The sequence below is a fragment of the Eucalyptus grandis genome, chromosome 11 (assembly GCF_016545825.1).
Source record: "Eucalyptus grandis isolate ANBG69807.140 chromosome 11, ASM1654582v1, whole genome shotgun sequence".
NCBI lineage: Eukaryota > Viridiplantae > Streptophyta > Magnoliopsida > Myrtales > Myrtaceae > Eucalyptus > Eucalyptus grandis.
The window spans coordinates 29,506,980-29,523,438 of NC_052622.1; the positions used below are offsets into that span (position 1 = coordinate 29,506,980).

At 38.2% G+C, this 16,459-nt stretch overlaps 1 protein-coding gene and 1 long non-coding RNA gene across 2 annotated transcripts; one reads left to right on the forward strand and one right to left on the reverse strand.

Moving 5' to 3' along the window:
* The first annotated feature begins 321 nt into the window (after positions 1 to 321).
* Positions 322 to 3,164, forward strand: LOC104425698 (chloroplast envelope quinone oxidoreductase homolog). The gene is made up of 4 exons (XM_010038469.3): positions 322 to 541; positions 1,539 to 1,680; positions 2,113 to 2,204; positions 2,383 to 3,164. Exons 1-4 carry the CDS (start codon positions 491 to 493, stop codon positions 3,070 to 3,072), a joined length of 975 nt encoding a protein of 324 aa, XP_010036771.2. The 5' UTR covers positions 322 to 490; the 3' UTR covers positions 3,073 to 3,164.
* A 9,436-nt stretch (positions 3,165 to 12,600) lies between these two features.
* Positions 12,601 to 15,035, reverse strand: LOC104448189. Its single transcript, XR_726196.3, has 3 exons — positions 14,645 to 15,035; positions 14,353 to 14,539; positions 12,601 to 13,136 (listed from the first exon to the last, which is right to left on the reverse strand). It is a non-coding gene; the product is annotated as an uncharacterized LOC104448189 (long non-coding RNA).
* Positions 15,036 to 16,459: the final 1,424 nt, after the last annotated feature.

A 16,459-nucleotide genomic window follows, 5' to 3' on the forward strand; every position in this document is an offset into this window, starting at 1 on the left:
TTTCGTATCTTGAAAACGATCAGATCATGCAGAGTCAATATGGCAAGGCTGTCTCGCCTCGTAAGGATTCTGACGAACGATAGAGACTCGACGAAGTAGGCTTCGGCCCACCAGAATCTCTCCCTCTCTATCGAGCAGAGTGTGGTGGACCAATTGTGCCTGAGAAGCGCAAGGGTCGCACTCCCTAGTACCTACTAGAGAAAGTTTGATGTGCCGAATGAGATGCTGTACTGAATTATTGATCTCGACAACGAAGAAGTTCCAAGTACCGTTGCAATGCTTCCCGTTCCCGCGACGTAAAGAGACATTCAAATCAACGGCTATTTATAAGTGTTCGCCTATGAAGGGACGTGCCCCATTTTCGTCTCGTCCCCGAGAAAGCACATCCAGCGAAGAAGCTTCTTCCACCTCTCGTTCTCCCCCGATCTTTAGCTTTTCGCGCAATCTGGTGAGCTTTTCGGGATAGGCAAAGGTGGAGGAAAAGCCGACGATGCATGCAGTTTGGTACGAGGGTTATGGTGGTGGAGCCGCCGGCTTGAAGGTGCAAATGTTTCGGCTCTCTCGATCATCTCGTTATTCACACGCGCACCCACATATGTGCATTACGAAACTAGCACCAGACCGGTATATGAGCCGAGTAACGAAATTTGTAGTTGACAAACTATGTTCTAGTGTTCTCGGACGCCTTGGGCTGGCAATGGAGCCTTTCTTGCTTTTAGATTTTCCTACTCCAAAATAAACAGAGGAAGAAGCTGTTCACTGTTCTGGAATGCTAGTTATGGGAATTTTAGTTCGGTGGGAACAGAGATCTTCGTTACAGAACATTCTCCTAATGCAAGAGCGAACAGAGCCTTTCCTGCTTTTGATCGGCTTTACGGTTTATCTGCTTTCCTTATTGAGCTTTTGAGAATAACGTTTGCATCTTCTTGGTCCTTTTCCGGCCAAGCATTTCCTTTTCTCGTTTCTTTGTCCTGTGTGACTGGACCCGATTTCAGTTTTGGTTGTCGGCGTTGAGAAAAATCATTGGTGAATCATAAGATAACTTTTTCTGTGGGGTGGTAAATTATGAGATACTTAACGAAGGACGTATATGATAGGAACATCTGTCTAATAATTTGAAGTGTGAATTCTGAATTCGATCTGCTCCTTTGCCAGAAGAAGACCGGTAGAATCCAGGGATAGAAGTGGAATCATGCTTATATACGTTAGATCTACTTTTGTGAGTTAATGTTAAGACCCCTCAAGTGTTCTGTCTCAGTACACGTAGGCTTAGCGCGTGTCTCCATAGACTGCGTATAGTCTGGAATTTGGGTATTGTCAAACGGTGGAAAAGCTGTTCTTTTTCAAGTTAATTGATCTCTTTATTTTTCTGTTCTTTCGTGAGCTGACCAGTATTAATAATAGAATCTGATTGATGTCATGCACGACTCCTCTGTTCTTCTTTGTGTGGATATCTGTTGAGTGGTTTGGGTTGCCGATTATTTGGGTTTTGATATGCATCACGTACCGCGTTTACCAGTTCTTTGCGCTTCTTGCAGCATGTCAATATCCCGGTTCCCGCACCTAAAAAGGATGAGGTTTTGGTGAAACTAGAAGCAATCGGTATAAATCCTTACGATTGGAAAGTGCAGCAAGGACAGCTGAAACCATTTCTTCCTCGCAAATTCCCTATGATACCAGGTATTGGGTTGAACCCCGAAATTTGCTTTTTTCCCTCCTTGTTGAGAAGAATTGACGGTTTTTCACAACGTATGGATCTCTGGGCGAAGAGTTATTTCTTTAAAGATTGTTCATATTTGCTTGCGTCGGCAATATAGTCAGTATAATTACATAATGCTCGCATTCGTGTCTGTCGTCCATCTTCTCCCTAATCTAACCCATGGGTTCGAGCCATCTCAAAGGACGCGTGATTGCAATGTTGTTCGGTTGCTTCTGGTTTGTGCGAGCGCATGGGAATGCCTGTGGGTTTGGTATGGTCTCAAGGGCAGGACACCGTGTTCCGTGGTGTTAGTGGGAATGATTTGGAGATAGGCATGTTTATCTTGTCAAACCCTATGTACAGAATTTTAAGTGTAACTTGGTACCTTTGGTCTCTTTACCTTCATTTCACAGCCAACGATGTAACAGGAGAGGTTGTTAAGGTCGGACCAGCAGTCCAGAAATTTAAACCAGGCGACAAAGTCGTTGCCGTCCTCAATCCCATGGTAATGCTCACCTTCACGTCTTGCATTTTATCTTTGAATGGTGTTGGATGTTGCTACTTGCTATGATGGCGGATCACTGACTCAATTTAGAATCGACTTTTCTATAGTGAACTCGTACGCGCTAGTTCAGACCGGCTGATGTTACGTAATTCTCGGCCTTCATTTGATTACCTGACAGACAGGAGGTGGATTCGCCGAGTTCGCCATCGCAAAGGAGAGCCAAACGGTGGCGAGGCCACCTGAAGTATCAGCACCGGACGGGGCAGGGTTACCCGTAGCCGGCCTCACTGCACTCCAGGCCCTCACCCAAGTTGCGGGGCTAAAGCTTGATGGTAGCGGACCGCTGAAGAACATCCTGGTCACCGCCGCCTCTGGTGGCGTCGGCCATTACACGGTCCAACTCGCCAAGTTAGGAAACACGCACGTGACCGCGACTTGCGGGGCTCGCAACGTCGACTTGGTGAAGAGCCTCGGCGCCGACGAGGTCCTCGACTACAGGACCCCAGAGGGAGCCGCCTTGAAGAGCCCCTCCGGCAAGAAGTACGACTTCGTGATCCACTGCGCGCTCGGGTTCCCTTGGTCGGTTTTCGAGCCGAACTTGAGCGCCCGTGGCAAGGTGATAGACCTCAGCGCGGGCCTCAAGGCCATGATGACTTACTCTCTCCAGAAGCTCACCTTCTCCAAGAAGCTGCTCGTGCCGATGGTATTATCGCCCAAGGGCAAGAATCTGGAAATTTTGGTTAAGTTGGTTAAGGAAGGGAAGCTCAAGACCTTCGTCGACTCCAAGTGTCCTTTGAGCAAAGTTGAAGATGCCTGGGCTAAGTCTATCAGCGGTTGCGCCACTGGCAAGATCATTGTAGAGCCATAAGATCAACAGTACTGGTGTGCTCTTGAAAAGCGTAATTTCACTTGAACCGCGCGATTGGCATATGCTGAGGATATTTACTAAATTAGTTTTAATCCTATTGCGCCGATATCAATTTAGTTTTAAACTTTTTAATTTTAACCAAGGCAATCCATAATCCTCTCGGTCGATTAATACCCGGAAATTGTCAACGTGTCGTCTAATCATCGCCGGTTGTCCCATGTGATGAGCCGATGTGGGCAGCTTTGGTCGAAACGACACCTTACGTGAACTAACACGTAAGTGTTTTCCGATAGCAATCGACTGAAAAAACTACATTCGAATTTCCCTCAAAGTTTTAGAATTATATGTGTAAATTTGAAATCTTTTTTTTTTAATAACTAAATTCGTATCCGTATAAAAGATTTTAAATTCACTCGGTAATTTTTCTTGTATATACTTCCTTTGTATTATCTAAATACTATTCACCAACAGACTGAACAGGCCACGTGCTACCTCATCATTTCATGAGCAAACTTGCCATGCCATTGCTACACTGCGAAGCACATATTATGGTGGTCGTGGTCTTCTCTTCCTCCAGTTATCATCTTGGCACAGCTTGTGGCGACCCGATTAATCTCACTTAAGCCAAACACCCAAAACAATATTCGGAATAGTCACATGAGGCGAGAACTGATCGGGGCGTGAGTCTCAGTGATAGTTAACATTTCAAGTAGAGTCGGTAAAACGGTCAATCTTTTTCACTCGGTTTTTCATAAATCAGATTGTGAATGGAACGCCTGATATTTTAGAACTAGTAAGTTGTACTTTGCTTGCCTGGGTGCAAATCCTATTCATAGTTTATGTATGGCTCGTAATTCCTTCAAAATGATTAGTCTAAATTTTTAATGATTTCCAGAGAGACCTGCTATACTTGTCTCTTTCGTGAACCTTGGCGCATGCATTTGAGGTTCTCTACATAATAGACGGATCACAACTCGTCGTGACTATTCTAAATTTTCTTGGAGTGTGTTGTATGGATGAGCTTAAGATACCTAATGTATCTTCATCTTGCAAGACAAGCGGCTCGCAAACAAGTCTGTGTTCAATACGGGCATTCTTTAACATTTTGGATTTGTTTAATTCTCTTGATGAATCTCAATAAATAGTCACGACTCACGTTTAAAAAATATGAGTTTCAAACACAAAAAGACAAATGAGTTAAACGGAGTTTCTTCTTTGCACTTATTTGACAAGTAACTGTTATAATTTTTGCGCCGAACTTACTTTAGTGCCATAATCTTTTCTTTTTTTATCACTTAAATGCAATAACCTCAAAAAAAAAAAAAAAAAAAAAAAAATCACTTGAGTGCCATAATTTTTAATTGATCATTTAAGTACCAATTTTTTTTTTAGACGTTCACCCAAGTAGCGGAAATCCAACGTAAGGTAGCACTTATGGTGAACGTTTTTAAAAAGTTATGCCATTCAAATGAATGATTGAAAAGTTACATAACATTCAAGTGAATATCGTACATAAGTTATGATATTCAGATGATAAAAATAAATTGACACTCAAGCGAGCATTGTACGAATGTTATGGCACTTATGACGTCCTTTTCTTGATAAGTTTTAGTTATTGATTGCACAATTTGTTGATTTTAGAACTTGATTGTACTTCTATGATAAGTTTTAAGACTTATATTTTTCTCCTCTTTTTTTTCATTTTCTTTTTTTTTTCCGATATAATTAGCCATAAGACGTTGGGGATATGCTGTGACGCCCCCCGACGGCCCCCGATCCGTTAGGGTTGCCACACTTCTTATCTTCCTTATCCTAGATGTCCTTCTTTTTCAGATCGATGGACTTCAAGGAGTCCATGTGGGGATTCTATCACATACTTCATTGGTCCCTACGCAATGTATATATATGGCGGAAGCTTATCCAACAACTCCCCTTTCCTATACTCAGAAATTATGCACACACTAAACATGTTTATAGATAATAGCCGGACACTTTTATTTACACATATCTACTAGATGGACATTGTTTGTTGGTACATCCAAAAAGCCGTAGTTTCCTATACTCGGCGATACTTCAAAAGTTAACCGACATCTTCAACAACCATTTACATAGAGTCCATCCTTCAGTGTCGGCATCCAAAAATTCTCTCTCTCTGCTGTCCTCACCCTCGCAATCACTCCCAACCACTTGACCCCTCGTTGTTGTCTTCTGGTGGCAGTGGCAATGGCCCTAGAACTTGTCCATTCCTACGAACGAATAAGATGACATACTCCTGAAGTACAGGGTCTGAGGGAAGATCGGTGTTGAACATCATAATCACCCTCACTCATATGTAAATCAGTCCCCGCACATCAGGATCTTGGTATTCCGACTGCTCCCACTACAAGTCGATCAGGATCCCATAGGTGCGGGCAGCAGTGGCATTTTCCTTACTCTGAAATATGTTAGTTCCCACAAGGGTTGAGTACAACCACTCAGCAGCTAAAGATCTACTAAACTATATTATGTAGGACCATCATCATCTGATTTCATGATAAATACACAAAACATAAAGTCTGGAAGAATAGGTATGCATTAAATCAGTAGAGTTTTCCAACGAAATGGCAAGCGCAGTTTAAAAATCATAACACATCATTTCAATTATATGGATCCCGATTATAAAGCCAAATCGTTATGACACGTCTCATATCATGCCACGCAATTTTGTCCCATAATCAGGCACAACTATCAAAATGATGTAACTTAGCAGAAAAAATCAACTTTAAAACTCAACAGCTTTTTGATTCACTATCACTATCTCCCAGAGGACCAACGTTTGCGTCCCTCCAGGCATTCGCACCCAACTTGGCGTCACGAAAGCCTCCGGTTCCATATTTCAGTCACCAAGCATCCAAAGCGCGTTACGTTACACCTCTAGACATCTCGCACCTCACCTAGCATCACGAGGAATCGCTAGGGCTCGCCATGTCAATGGTTGCCCCTACCCTCCGGAAACATGTATTGTCATACATCCAGGCATCCCAACACTCCCGGGGAACCTCTAGGGCTCACCAGTCCCTAGGCATCTAGAGGCATCGCCACTACGATCCTCTAAGCAACCCGTCTCTCGGGGCTTCATTGACTTGAGGGTCCGACGGCAGCAATAACACACACCAACCAAGGTGTAGCAATCTCAAGATTCAAAATCAATGCATGCTGACATCAATAATACAATACTTGCTTCAATTTCGAAAACTCCAATTCGGAAATTTAAACAAAAACCTTTCAACAGGGTGACTTCATAGAAACAAGTTACTTTCCAAAATTCTCGAATCGAGAAATAATCTTTAGTATAGGCAAATCCTTGAAATAGGTCCAACTCACATTATTGAAAGTAATTTATGAAACTCGGAGCTTTATACTAACTCCATCAAGATTTAACTTTTCATGGTCTAATTGCAAGAACTTTGGAAATACACTTGTACGAACTTAATATGTGTATTCACATGGACCGCTAGTAGATATAGGTATGTACAAAACTTCTAATAATTTTAGAAATATCAAGTCAGAAAATTTGCAGTCCACAATCCAAAAAATCTGGTTCAAAGGTTTTGAAATCGTTTATAAATTCAAACCTTATAAATTTACCACCTGTTATGAAATCGTACATTGATTCCAAAAAAATAACGTTTGCAAACAATTCACCAGACAGAATATAGTAATAAAAAAATAGAATCAGATGAACACACCAGAAAATTTGTTATCGAAGTTCACCCAAACCTAGGCTACGTCTCCACGCAGAGGCCCTCTGCGAATCCACTAGACTTTGAAAAAAGTTGGAATACAACGATGACCTTCTCTCAAGATCGGGGCACAAAGAGATTGAGAACTCTCATCAAGAAAAAACTCACTTTTTTCTTCTCTCTTTTTCTTGCCTCTCTATTTCCTTTTTTAGCGTCTTGACGGCTAGGGTCTTGCCATCGCTAATATAAAGGTATCACTTTTAACCTAAAAGCAAATATGATAGAAAAAACAAAAAAGCCCCTAAAAATAAATATTTGGCTTCATCTATAACAATCTCCTACTTGAAGACAAATATACCTAAGTACCAAGTAACTTTGCATCCATCTTCTTCAAAAAATAGTAGTTAAAAAACTTGTGCCTCTACGATACTCCTCATCAATCAACATGGAGTAATACCAATGGTAGTAGTATAGAAAATATGTTTCTCTCTGTCTACTACCTTGGTCATCATGTCAGCTGGATTTTTCGAGCCATCAATCTTCTGTAGCTTTAACTCATTATCTTTCAATGCTGACCTGATAAAGTGATAACGTTTCTTGATATGTCTAGTCCTTGAGTGATAAGCTGCATTCTTTGCTAAGTGCACTGCACTTTGACTATCACTCCAAAGTGTACTGACTGGCTATTTTTGATGTAACTCCTCCATATAATCTTGTAACCACATGATTTCCTTAGAGGATTCTGTGATCGCCACTTATTATGCCTCTATCATCGATAAAGCCACTACTTTTTGTAGTTGTGTACCTGCAACTGTACAAATATATCCAGTGGTACTCTTACCACTATCTTGATCACCAAAATGATCTACATTTACATAACCATGCAACTCTAGAGATGTACCACCATAACAAAGTAAGTAATTGGAAGTACCTGCTAGATATCTCAATATCCATTTTACTGCATTCCAATACTCTCTACCTGGGTTCTGCATATATCAACTCACAACTCCCACTGCATGTACAATGTCTGGTCTCGTGCTCACCATGGCATACATCAAACTCCCCACTGCTGATGCATATGGAACTACCGCCATCTCATCTTTCAAAGCCTGAGTACTTGGACACATATCCTTGGAAAGTTTGAAGTGACTCGCTAGAGGAGTTGCAACCGGTTTTGCCTTATCCATGTTAAATCTCTTTAACACCTTATTCATATAGTCTTCCTACGACAACCATAATTTCTTATTTTTCCTATCCCTAATTATTTTCATGCCTAAAATATTCTTGGCCTCTCCCAAGTCTTTCATAGCAAACTGTGATGATAACATCTTCTTCACTTCTACGATTCTCTTTATATTAGAACTAGCCACTAGCATGTCATCCACATATAAAGAGAGATACACAATGTCACTATCATCATACTTGCGAAAATAAACACAATGATTAGATTCACAGTGTGCAAATCCTTTTTCATTCATGAAACCATCAAATTTTAGGTACCATTGTTGCGGAGCTTGTTTCAAGCCATACAAGCTTTTCTTCAAGCGACATACCATGTGCTCCTTACCTTTGATTTCAAAACCTTTAGGTTGTGCCATGTATAGTTCTTCATCTAAGTCACCGTGTAAAAACGTTGTTTTTACTTCTAACTGCTCAAGATGAAAATCCTCCACTGCAACTATACTCAACAAAACTCTAATTGATGTCATTTTCACTACAGGTGAAAATATCTCGGAGTAGTCGATCCCTTCTTTTTGAGAAAAACCCTTGACTACAAGTCTCGCCTTGTATCTAATACTACCATCTACTTCATTCTTAACCCTGTACACCCATTTGTTTAATAAAGCTTTTTTACCTGTGGGCAACTTGGTTAACTCCCAAGTTTTGTTCTGAAATAACGAGCTCATCTTGTCTTTCATAGCACACTCCCACTGCAAGCGAGATGTGTCTGTCTTTACCTCATCGTAAGTATCTGGTTCTCCTGAATTTGTATATAAGACATGGCTTAGAACAGTATTAGCTGATGGATAAAAAATTACCTTTGGCTTTTTCACACATGTAGACCTTCTCAAGATAGGTACTTTAGGGTCGTTCGTTTGCTCCGAATCACTGTGTTCCTCTTGAACTACCTCTTCACTGATAATAGGCTCATCTTAAACCTCTCTTTCAGGTGAACTTCAATCTACTGGAAACATCTTCACAGGCATTATGTCTAATTCAACATATTCTAATTGTACTATCTTCTCATGCTTTGTCTCTGTCTAATGATCCTTATACATCTTTTCTTCATGGAATACCACATTGCGAATGCGGATGACTTTGTTATTCTCATAATCCCAAAGCCTATAGCCATACTCGTCACCACCGTATCCGATAAAGACGCACTTCTGGGACTTAACATCAAGTTTTTTTCTATCATCCCTGTTAATCAAAGCATATGCAATACAACCAAACACCTTTAGATGAGAAAAATTAATATTTTTACCAGACCACCGTTCTTGTGGTATTTCTTCATCTAACGCACTAGATGGACTTCTATTGATAAGATAAATAGCTGCATCAACTGTGGCAGCCCATAAGTGTAGCAGGAGACCCGCGTGTAGTCTCATGCATCTCGCATATTCTAGAATAGTCCTGTTCATTCTTTCAGCTACACCGTTCTCTTGAGAAGTTCTAGGAACAGTCTTTAGTCCATGTATGCCTTCTCGACTCAGATATTCTGCAAATTCCTTACTTGTGTATTCACCACCATTATCAGATTTCATAGCTTTAATCTGATAACATGTTTCTTTTTCTACCATAGTCTTCCACATTCTGAACATCCTGAATACTTCCGATTTTTCTCTAAGAGCATAGACCCAAGTCTTCCTTGTCCCATCATCAATGAATGTGACAAAATATCTCTTACTACCATAAGAGAGTTCCTGAGCAGGTCTCCATACATCAGTATGAACCAACTCTAGCTTTTGGCCTTTCTTTTATCACCCATTCAATGGCAGAAGTACACCACAAGTGCAGCCATAATCAAGACGCCGACACTCCTAAGTCGCCATAACTTCAAAACGGTACACTTAAGTCGCCACTTTTTTTTTTTTCGAGTGAGACACTTAAGTGCCACCTCCGCGACCCTTTGCCGGAAATCCTACGTGGCAATATTTTATTATTATTTTTTGCCTACGTGGCTCACGGAGCTCCAAATCGCATAAAAATTAAAAAACAATTAAAAAAAAAATTAAAAGTTTTAATTTTAAAAATTTTAAAACTTTTTTTAAAAAAGAAAATTTTAAACATTTTAATTTTAAAAATTAAAAAATTTTAATTTTAAAAAATTAAAAATTTTAAAAAATAAGAAAATTTTAAAAATTTTAATTTTAAAAATTTTAAAAATTTTAATTTTAAAAAATTTTAAAAATTTTTTTAAAAAAGAAAATTTTAAAAATTTTAATTTTAAAAAATTAAAAAATTTAAAAAAATAAGAAAATTTTAAAAATTTTAATTTTAAAAATTTTAAAAAAATTTTAAAAAAGAAAATTTTAAAAATTTTAATTTTAAAAAATTAAAAAAATTTAAAAAAAAAAAAAAGAAAATTTTAAAAATTTTAATTTTAAAATTTTTTTAAAAAATTAAAAAATTTAAGAAAATAATAAAATTTAAAAAATTTAAAAATAATAATAAGAAAATTTAAAAAAATTAAAAAATTAAAAAAAGGGGGTGGGGGAGGCGGCGGCGGCGGAGGTGGCGGCGGTGAGGGAGCCGGCGGTGGCGGCAATGGAGCCGCCCGTTCGGCCTCCCACTCCCCACTTTTTTATAATTTTTTTAATTTTAATTTTTTTAAAAATTTTAAAATTTTTAAAAATTTTAAAATTTTCTTAAATTAAAAAAATTAAAATTTTCTTAATTTAAAAAAATTAAATTTTCTTAATTTTTTAAATTTTTTTTAAAATTTTCTTAATTTTTTAAAATTTTTAAATTTTTTAAAATTTTTTAAAATTTTTAAAATTTTCTTAATTTTTTAAATTTTTTAAATTTTTCTTATTTTTTAAAATTTTAAAAATTTTAACATTTTAAAAATTTTTCTTAATTTTTTTTTTAAATTTTTTAAATTTTCTTAATTTTTAAATTTTTCTTAATTTTTAAAATTTTTCTTAATTTTTTAAATTTTTCTTAATTTTTAAAATTTTTTTAAATTTTTCTTATTTTTTTTAAATTTTTGAATATTTTAAATCTAATTTAATTAATTTATATACTATTATTTACACGTAGACGCGAAACGGCGTCGTTTTGCATTTTCTCCGCCACGTCGGCGTGCAAAACGACGCCGTTTGGGACCGAGCTCGCCGGAAAGTCGCCACGTCAGCCATTTGGCCGGATTTTTGCCGGAGTGGCACTTAAGTGTCCTATTTTACTCCGATGATGGCACTTATGTGTACCATTTTAAAGTTATAAGACTTAAGTGTCGGGCGTGCCAAGTTATGGTAAGACTCCAGGTGTCCCGCACTCCCCATTCAATTGAAAACTAATAGCTTTCTATTTTCCATAAATGCAACTCTCACAAAAATCTAACTCAACTTTTTGCAAACCTGGAAGTAATTTCCTCGAGTGTAATTGCTTCACACATTTTTCACCAAGATGTCCCAAGCAATAATGCCAAAGAGTAGACAAATTACCTGTAGCCATTGTAGTTGCAATCATATCACTAATATTGTCTCCTTGAAGAAGGTAAAGTGTACTTGTACGCTTTCCCTTTGCTACTACTCTTACCCCTGAAGTTATCTTCCACTCTTCGCAGCCAAAGGTTATTACCAAACCTTCTTGGTCAAGTTTACTGGTTGAAATCAGATTTTTCTTTTATTCCGGAATATGCCTAGTTTCACGCAAAACTAGACGTCCTCCACCTGAGATGTTCACAGTCACAGTTCATTTCCCAACAATGGGACACATGTGGCCGTTTTCCACAACCACTTGTCCGAAATCTCCACCGGCATAATCATCAAATATGTCTCTTTGCGAGGTGCAATGAAAAGAAGCACCGGAATCAATAAACCATTTATCTGTCACTAAGTCAAACCCTACAAATAAACACAAGTTATCTAGCAAAGATTCATCGCTAACCACATTAGCTCCTTGATTCTCATCTTGTTGCTTTTTTTTGTAGGATTCACACTGGAACCTCCAATGTCCAGTTTTGTGACAAAACCAACACTCATCTTTTGCAACCTGTCTCTTACCCCTTGATTGTGATCTGCCACACCCGCTGAATTTTCCTCTACTTTTACTTCTTCCACGGTTCTCCATTGCAAGTGCCGTTGAAGATGTAGATGCAGAAAAATTATCTCCACCTGAGACTTTCCTTCACATCTCTTCATCCATGATACTACTCACAGCATCATCAAGAGTTAAATCATCCTTCATGGTGCTCGAAATTCCCTGCACTGTGATTAGAGGTGGCAAATGGGTGGGTTGGGTCGGGTATGGGTCGGGTCGAAAATGGGTCAACCCATATTCGACCCATTTAACCCGTTTTGACCCATATTCTTATAATGTAAATATAATGACCCATACCCAACCCGACCCATATCCGACCCATACCCGACCCGACCCATATTGCTAAAACTTACTAATATTCTAAAAAAAAAAAAAAAAACCCGCGCTCACTTTAAGCTATATGCTAATTGGATAAAAACCTCAAATTAAATTAAAAAATAGTAAATAAAATAAAAATTGTTAAAAAAACCTATAAATTGAAATATTTATGAAGAATTAGACTATACACATGCTTCTAAAGCATACTATTGAGGTCAAATTATTTACTCACAAATGAGTTCATCATCTTGATTAAGATATGAAGCTAACATTTCCAGCCTTTTGAGTAAGAAATTCGTATGGTGACCATACGAAGGAATAATTCTTCAGCACTGCAGAAAGATACTTCACTTCAATGTTTCCCCTCAATAAGATAGCTCCAAGACACAATTCTCAGCAACTCTACCAAGAACCAAATTATCTACCAAATAATCGATTGCCCCAAAACATAAGAGGCTTAAGATGCAGTACTGTTAGGACATTCCACATTCAAAACCAAGCAATCAATTGAAGCAGCACCTACTTTGCGCTTTTCAGCTCGTATGAGCTTGTCCGCGACAAATTGAGGACTCCCGAATTTGCCAAGGCTGGCAAGACGAACTGGACTCACCACCACTCCCACATTGTTGCTCCCCTTTGTTGGATCCTCAAACAGCACAGTCGCCCCTGCTTTATCCACCTTCAATTACAACAAAAAACTAAACCAGCAAAGAATCTCCTCTTGGGGAATCTCCTTAGTGGCTGCTGACAGACTAGGGCCTGCAAAATAAGGGGGAATACGTCATAAACAGTGGGAGGGAAAACACGCCTTGGTAAAAAATGAATGGTTGGCCACATAAGAGAAAAAGAGTAAGCTAGCTTCAGGCAAGTGCAACAAAAGACTTGGTTCAAAGGCAAATTCAGGCAAGAACAAGAGACATCATCTTGAAGATTGTCACAAACGGAAAATCCATAAACCATAGGCTAAGATCCAGACAACAACATAAAAATCTCCAACTCAGCCGAGTGACAAATATGACATTGAACAGCATCAATGCAGGAAATGAAAGATTGCCAAGAGAACCCAAAAAAATAAAGATAAAGCTTTGAAAAACAAACTCAATCTGATTATATGACTATGAAACAGTAAATTCATTGCAGTCTAAGCTTCCCTTCACATGGCTACTAAACCAATAGCATATGATTTAAAGTCTTCAATGCAGAATCACGACAAGCATTGCAACAATGCAGAGAACTGTTCTTGTACTTGTGGACTCAAGATGCACAATTCAACTTTGTTTTAGAAAAACAGAAGCTGCTATCTCAATCATATGGCATCAGGTTTGCAGAAGCCCTAGCCTTGTGAAATGCATATTCAGGGTATTACAATATCACAAGAAGATAGTGCCTTTCAGATCTTTTAGGAACAACCAAACCCAAAACCCACAAAATAAAAAAGCAAAAGAGAACTTCTCCCATAAAGGTTAACATGTTATTACTTCCCACGACTGCAAGGTCGAGAACAAAGGAACAGACTCATAACACAACCTCTTTCTCAAGTGGCAAATATGCCAAAAAAAATGTCGACTGTCAAAAACATTTACTGATTTGGTAGAATACATATGAGATGATGTTTCTTCTTCACAAATTAGTAGCATATGTCTAATAATGGCTCCCATTTTCAGATAAGCCAAAGAAGATTATGGATAACTACTCGGAGAAATTCTTCCACAAGCAACAACCACTACAGATTTATTATTTCAGGAGATAAACAACGAACTTCACCACTGTCCAATCACAAGTCTCCTGACTATAGCAATGATATTTAGAATGTTGATCTTCAAAAATAACTAGAACTACTCTGAAAGTATCACTGCTAATTTAGGAAATTCCACCTTTAAATGACAGTCAATATTAATCAAAGCTCTATTTGTCCATGAATTGACTCGGTAACAAAACTAACATAGATTGTGGCTTTATGATACCGATGACTAACCTTTGAATTTTGAAATAGCTTGCCAATCAGTGATATCAATATCAACAATGGCAACAGCAATACAAAAAGACCCGAGAGGGCAACCACGGGGAGACGCCTCAAGGGGCACTGCAACTGGAAATAGAATTTCAGAAACCAAATAACATCTGCATATGGGAACTACCGGATTACCATCCGCAATTACTGCCTGCGTTAGAATAGCAAACAAAAAAAAAAAAATTAATGCACACTTGCCGAGTCATGATGATCAAATCATGCTGAGTCATGATGATAAAAAAAACCAGCTACGCACACAGATAAAAACACCTCGTTTCGTCTCGATAATCAGTCGCTACATCTTCTTGATGAGCAACGATTCAGGATACCAACATCGACGCGAACCCAATGCCGCTTAATTCCAACATCCCCGAGACGAGAGGGCAGTACAAAGAGCGAATAGAAAGTCCCCCGCCCGCACCAACGGAAAGGGAGAAAAAAAAAGGGGTTACTGATTGGTAGGCGGATTCAAGAGGGTGAGATCCGACGATCTTGCTCCTGACGCCATGGAGGCCGAACCGTAGGGCGTCGGCCCGGACACCTCCGATTTCGTGGGTGAGCCGCGGAGGTGAGCGGCGGAGGTGGGTGACGAAGCTCGTTGACCTTCGAGGGAGCGGTGGAGGCGAGCCTCAGAGGGGGGCGGCGGAGGCGAGCCTCGATGGCGAGTGGCGGAGGCGGCTTGAAGGCGCTCGGAGGCGAGCGGCGGAGGTGGGTCGAAAATGGGTCACTGAGTCACTGACGAAGATGAAGGTCGAAGACTCGAAGACTCGAAGGTGAAGGTCGAAGACGAAGACTCGACGTTTTTTGGGTTTTAAAAATGGGTCGAAAATGGGTCAGAGAGTGTGACCCATTTTCGACCCATATAAAGTTGAACTAAAAACGGGTCGAACGTGGGTTAATAGTTGTAATGGGCTATTAACCCATATTTGACCCGTATATGAAAAATATGGGTGCAAAATGGGTCCATGACCCATTTTGCCCCCTCTAACTGTGATATTGTAGCTTTCTGGAAGAGAGCATAAAAATAATAAAGTTTGAAGCTTCATATCTAAATTTATGCCTGCGGATTCTAATTGATCCGTGATCTACATGAAACTATTAATATGCTCTGCCATAGAACCGAGAGGAGGACACCTGGAGTGCCATAACTTGGCACGCCGGGACACTTAAGTGCCATAACTTTAAAATGGTACACTTAAGTGCCATCATCGGAGTAAAATGGGACACTTAAGTGCCACTCCGCGAAAATCCGGCCAAATGGCCGACGTGGCGACTTTCCGCGAACTCGGTCCAAAACGGCGTCGTTTTGCACGCCGATGTGGCGAGAAAATGCAAAAACGACGCCGTTTCGCGTCTACGTGTAAATAATAGTATATAAATTAATTAAATTAGATTTAAAATATTCAAAAAAATTTAAAAAAATTTAAAAAATTTAAAAATTTAAAAAAATTAAGAAAAATTTTAAAAATTAAGAAAATTTTAAAAATTTTAAAAATTAAGAAAAATTTAAAAAATTTTAAAAATAAGAAAATTTTAAAAAAATTTTAAAAATAAGAAAATTTTAAAAAATTTTAAAATAAGAAAATTTTAAAAATTTTAAAAATTTTAAAAAATTTTAAAAATTTTAAAAATTTTAAAAATTTTAAAAAAATTAAGAAAATTTTAAAATTTTTTAAAAATTAAGACAAATTAAAAAAATTAAAATTATAAAAAATTATAAAAAGGGGGTGGGAGGCCGAACGGGGCGGCTCCCTTGCCGCCGCCACCGGCTCCCCACCGCCGCCACCTCCACCGCCGCCGCCTCCCCCCCCCTTTTTTTTAATTTTTAAATTTTTTAAAATTTTCTTAATTTTTTAAAATTTTTAAAATTTTCTTATTTTTTAAAATTTTTTAATTTTTCAAAATTAAAATTTTTAAAATTTTTTTAATTTTTTAAAATTAAAATTTTTAAAATTTTCTTTTCTTTTAAATTTTTAAAATTTTTAAAATTAAAATTTTTTAAATTTTCTTATTTTTTAATTTTTTAATTTTTTAAAATTAAAATTTTTAAAATTTTCTTATTTTTTAATTT

Coding starts and splice junctions, on each gene's coding strand:
- LOC104425698 (XM_010038469.3), top strand. CDS start 491: ATGCATGCAGTTTGGTACGAGGGTTATGGTGGTGGAGCCGCCGGCTTG. Junction 542..1,538: donor GTGGAGCCGCCGGCTTGAAG/GTGCAAATGTTT, acceptor CGCTTCTTGCAG/CATGTCAATATCCCGGTTCC. Junction 2,205..2,382: donor TTGCCGTCCTCAATCCCATG/GTAATGCTCACC, acceptor ATTACCTGACAG/ACAGGAGGTGGATTCGCCGA.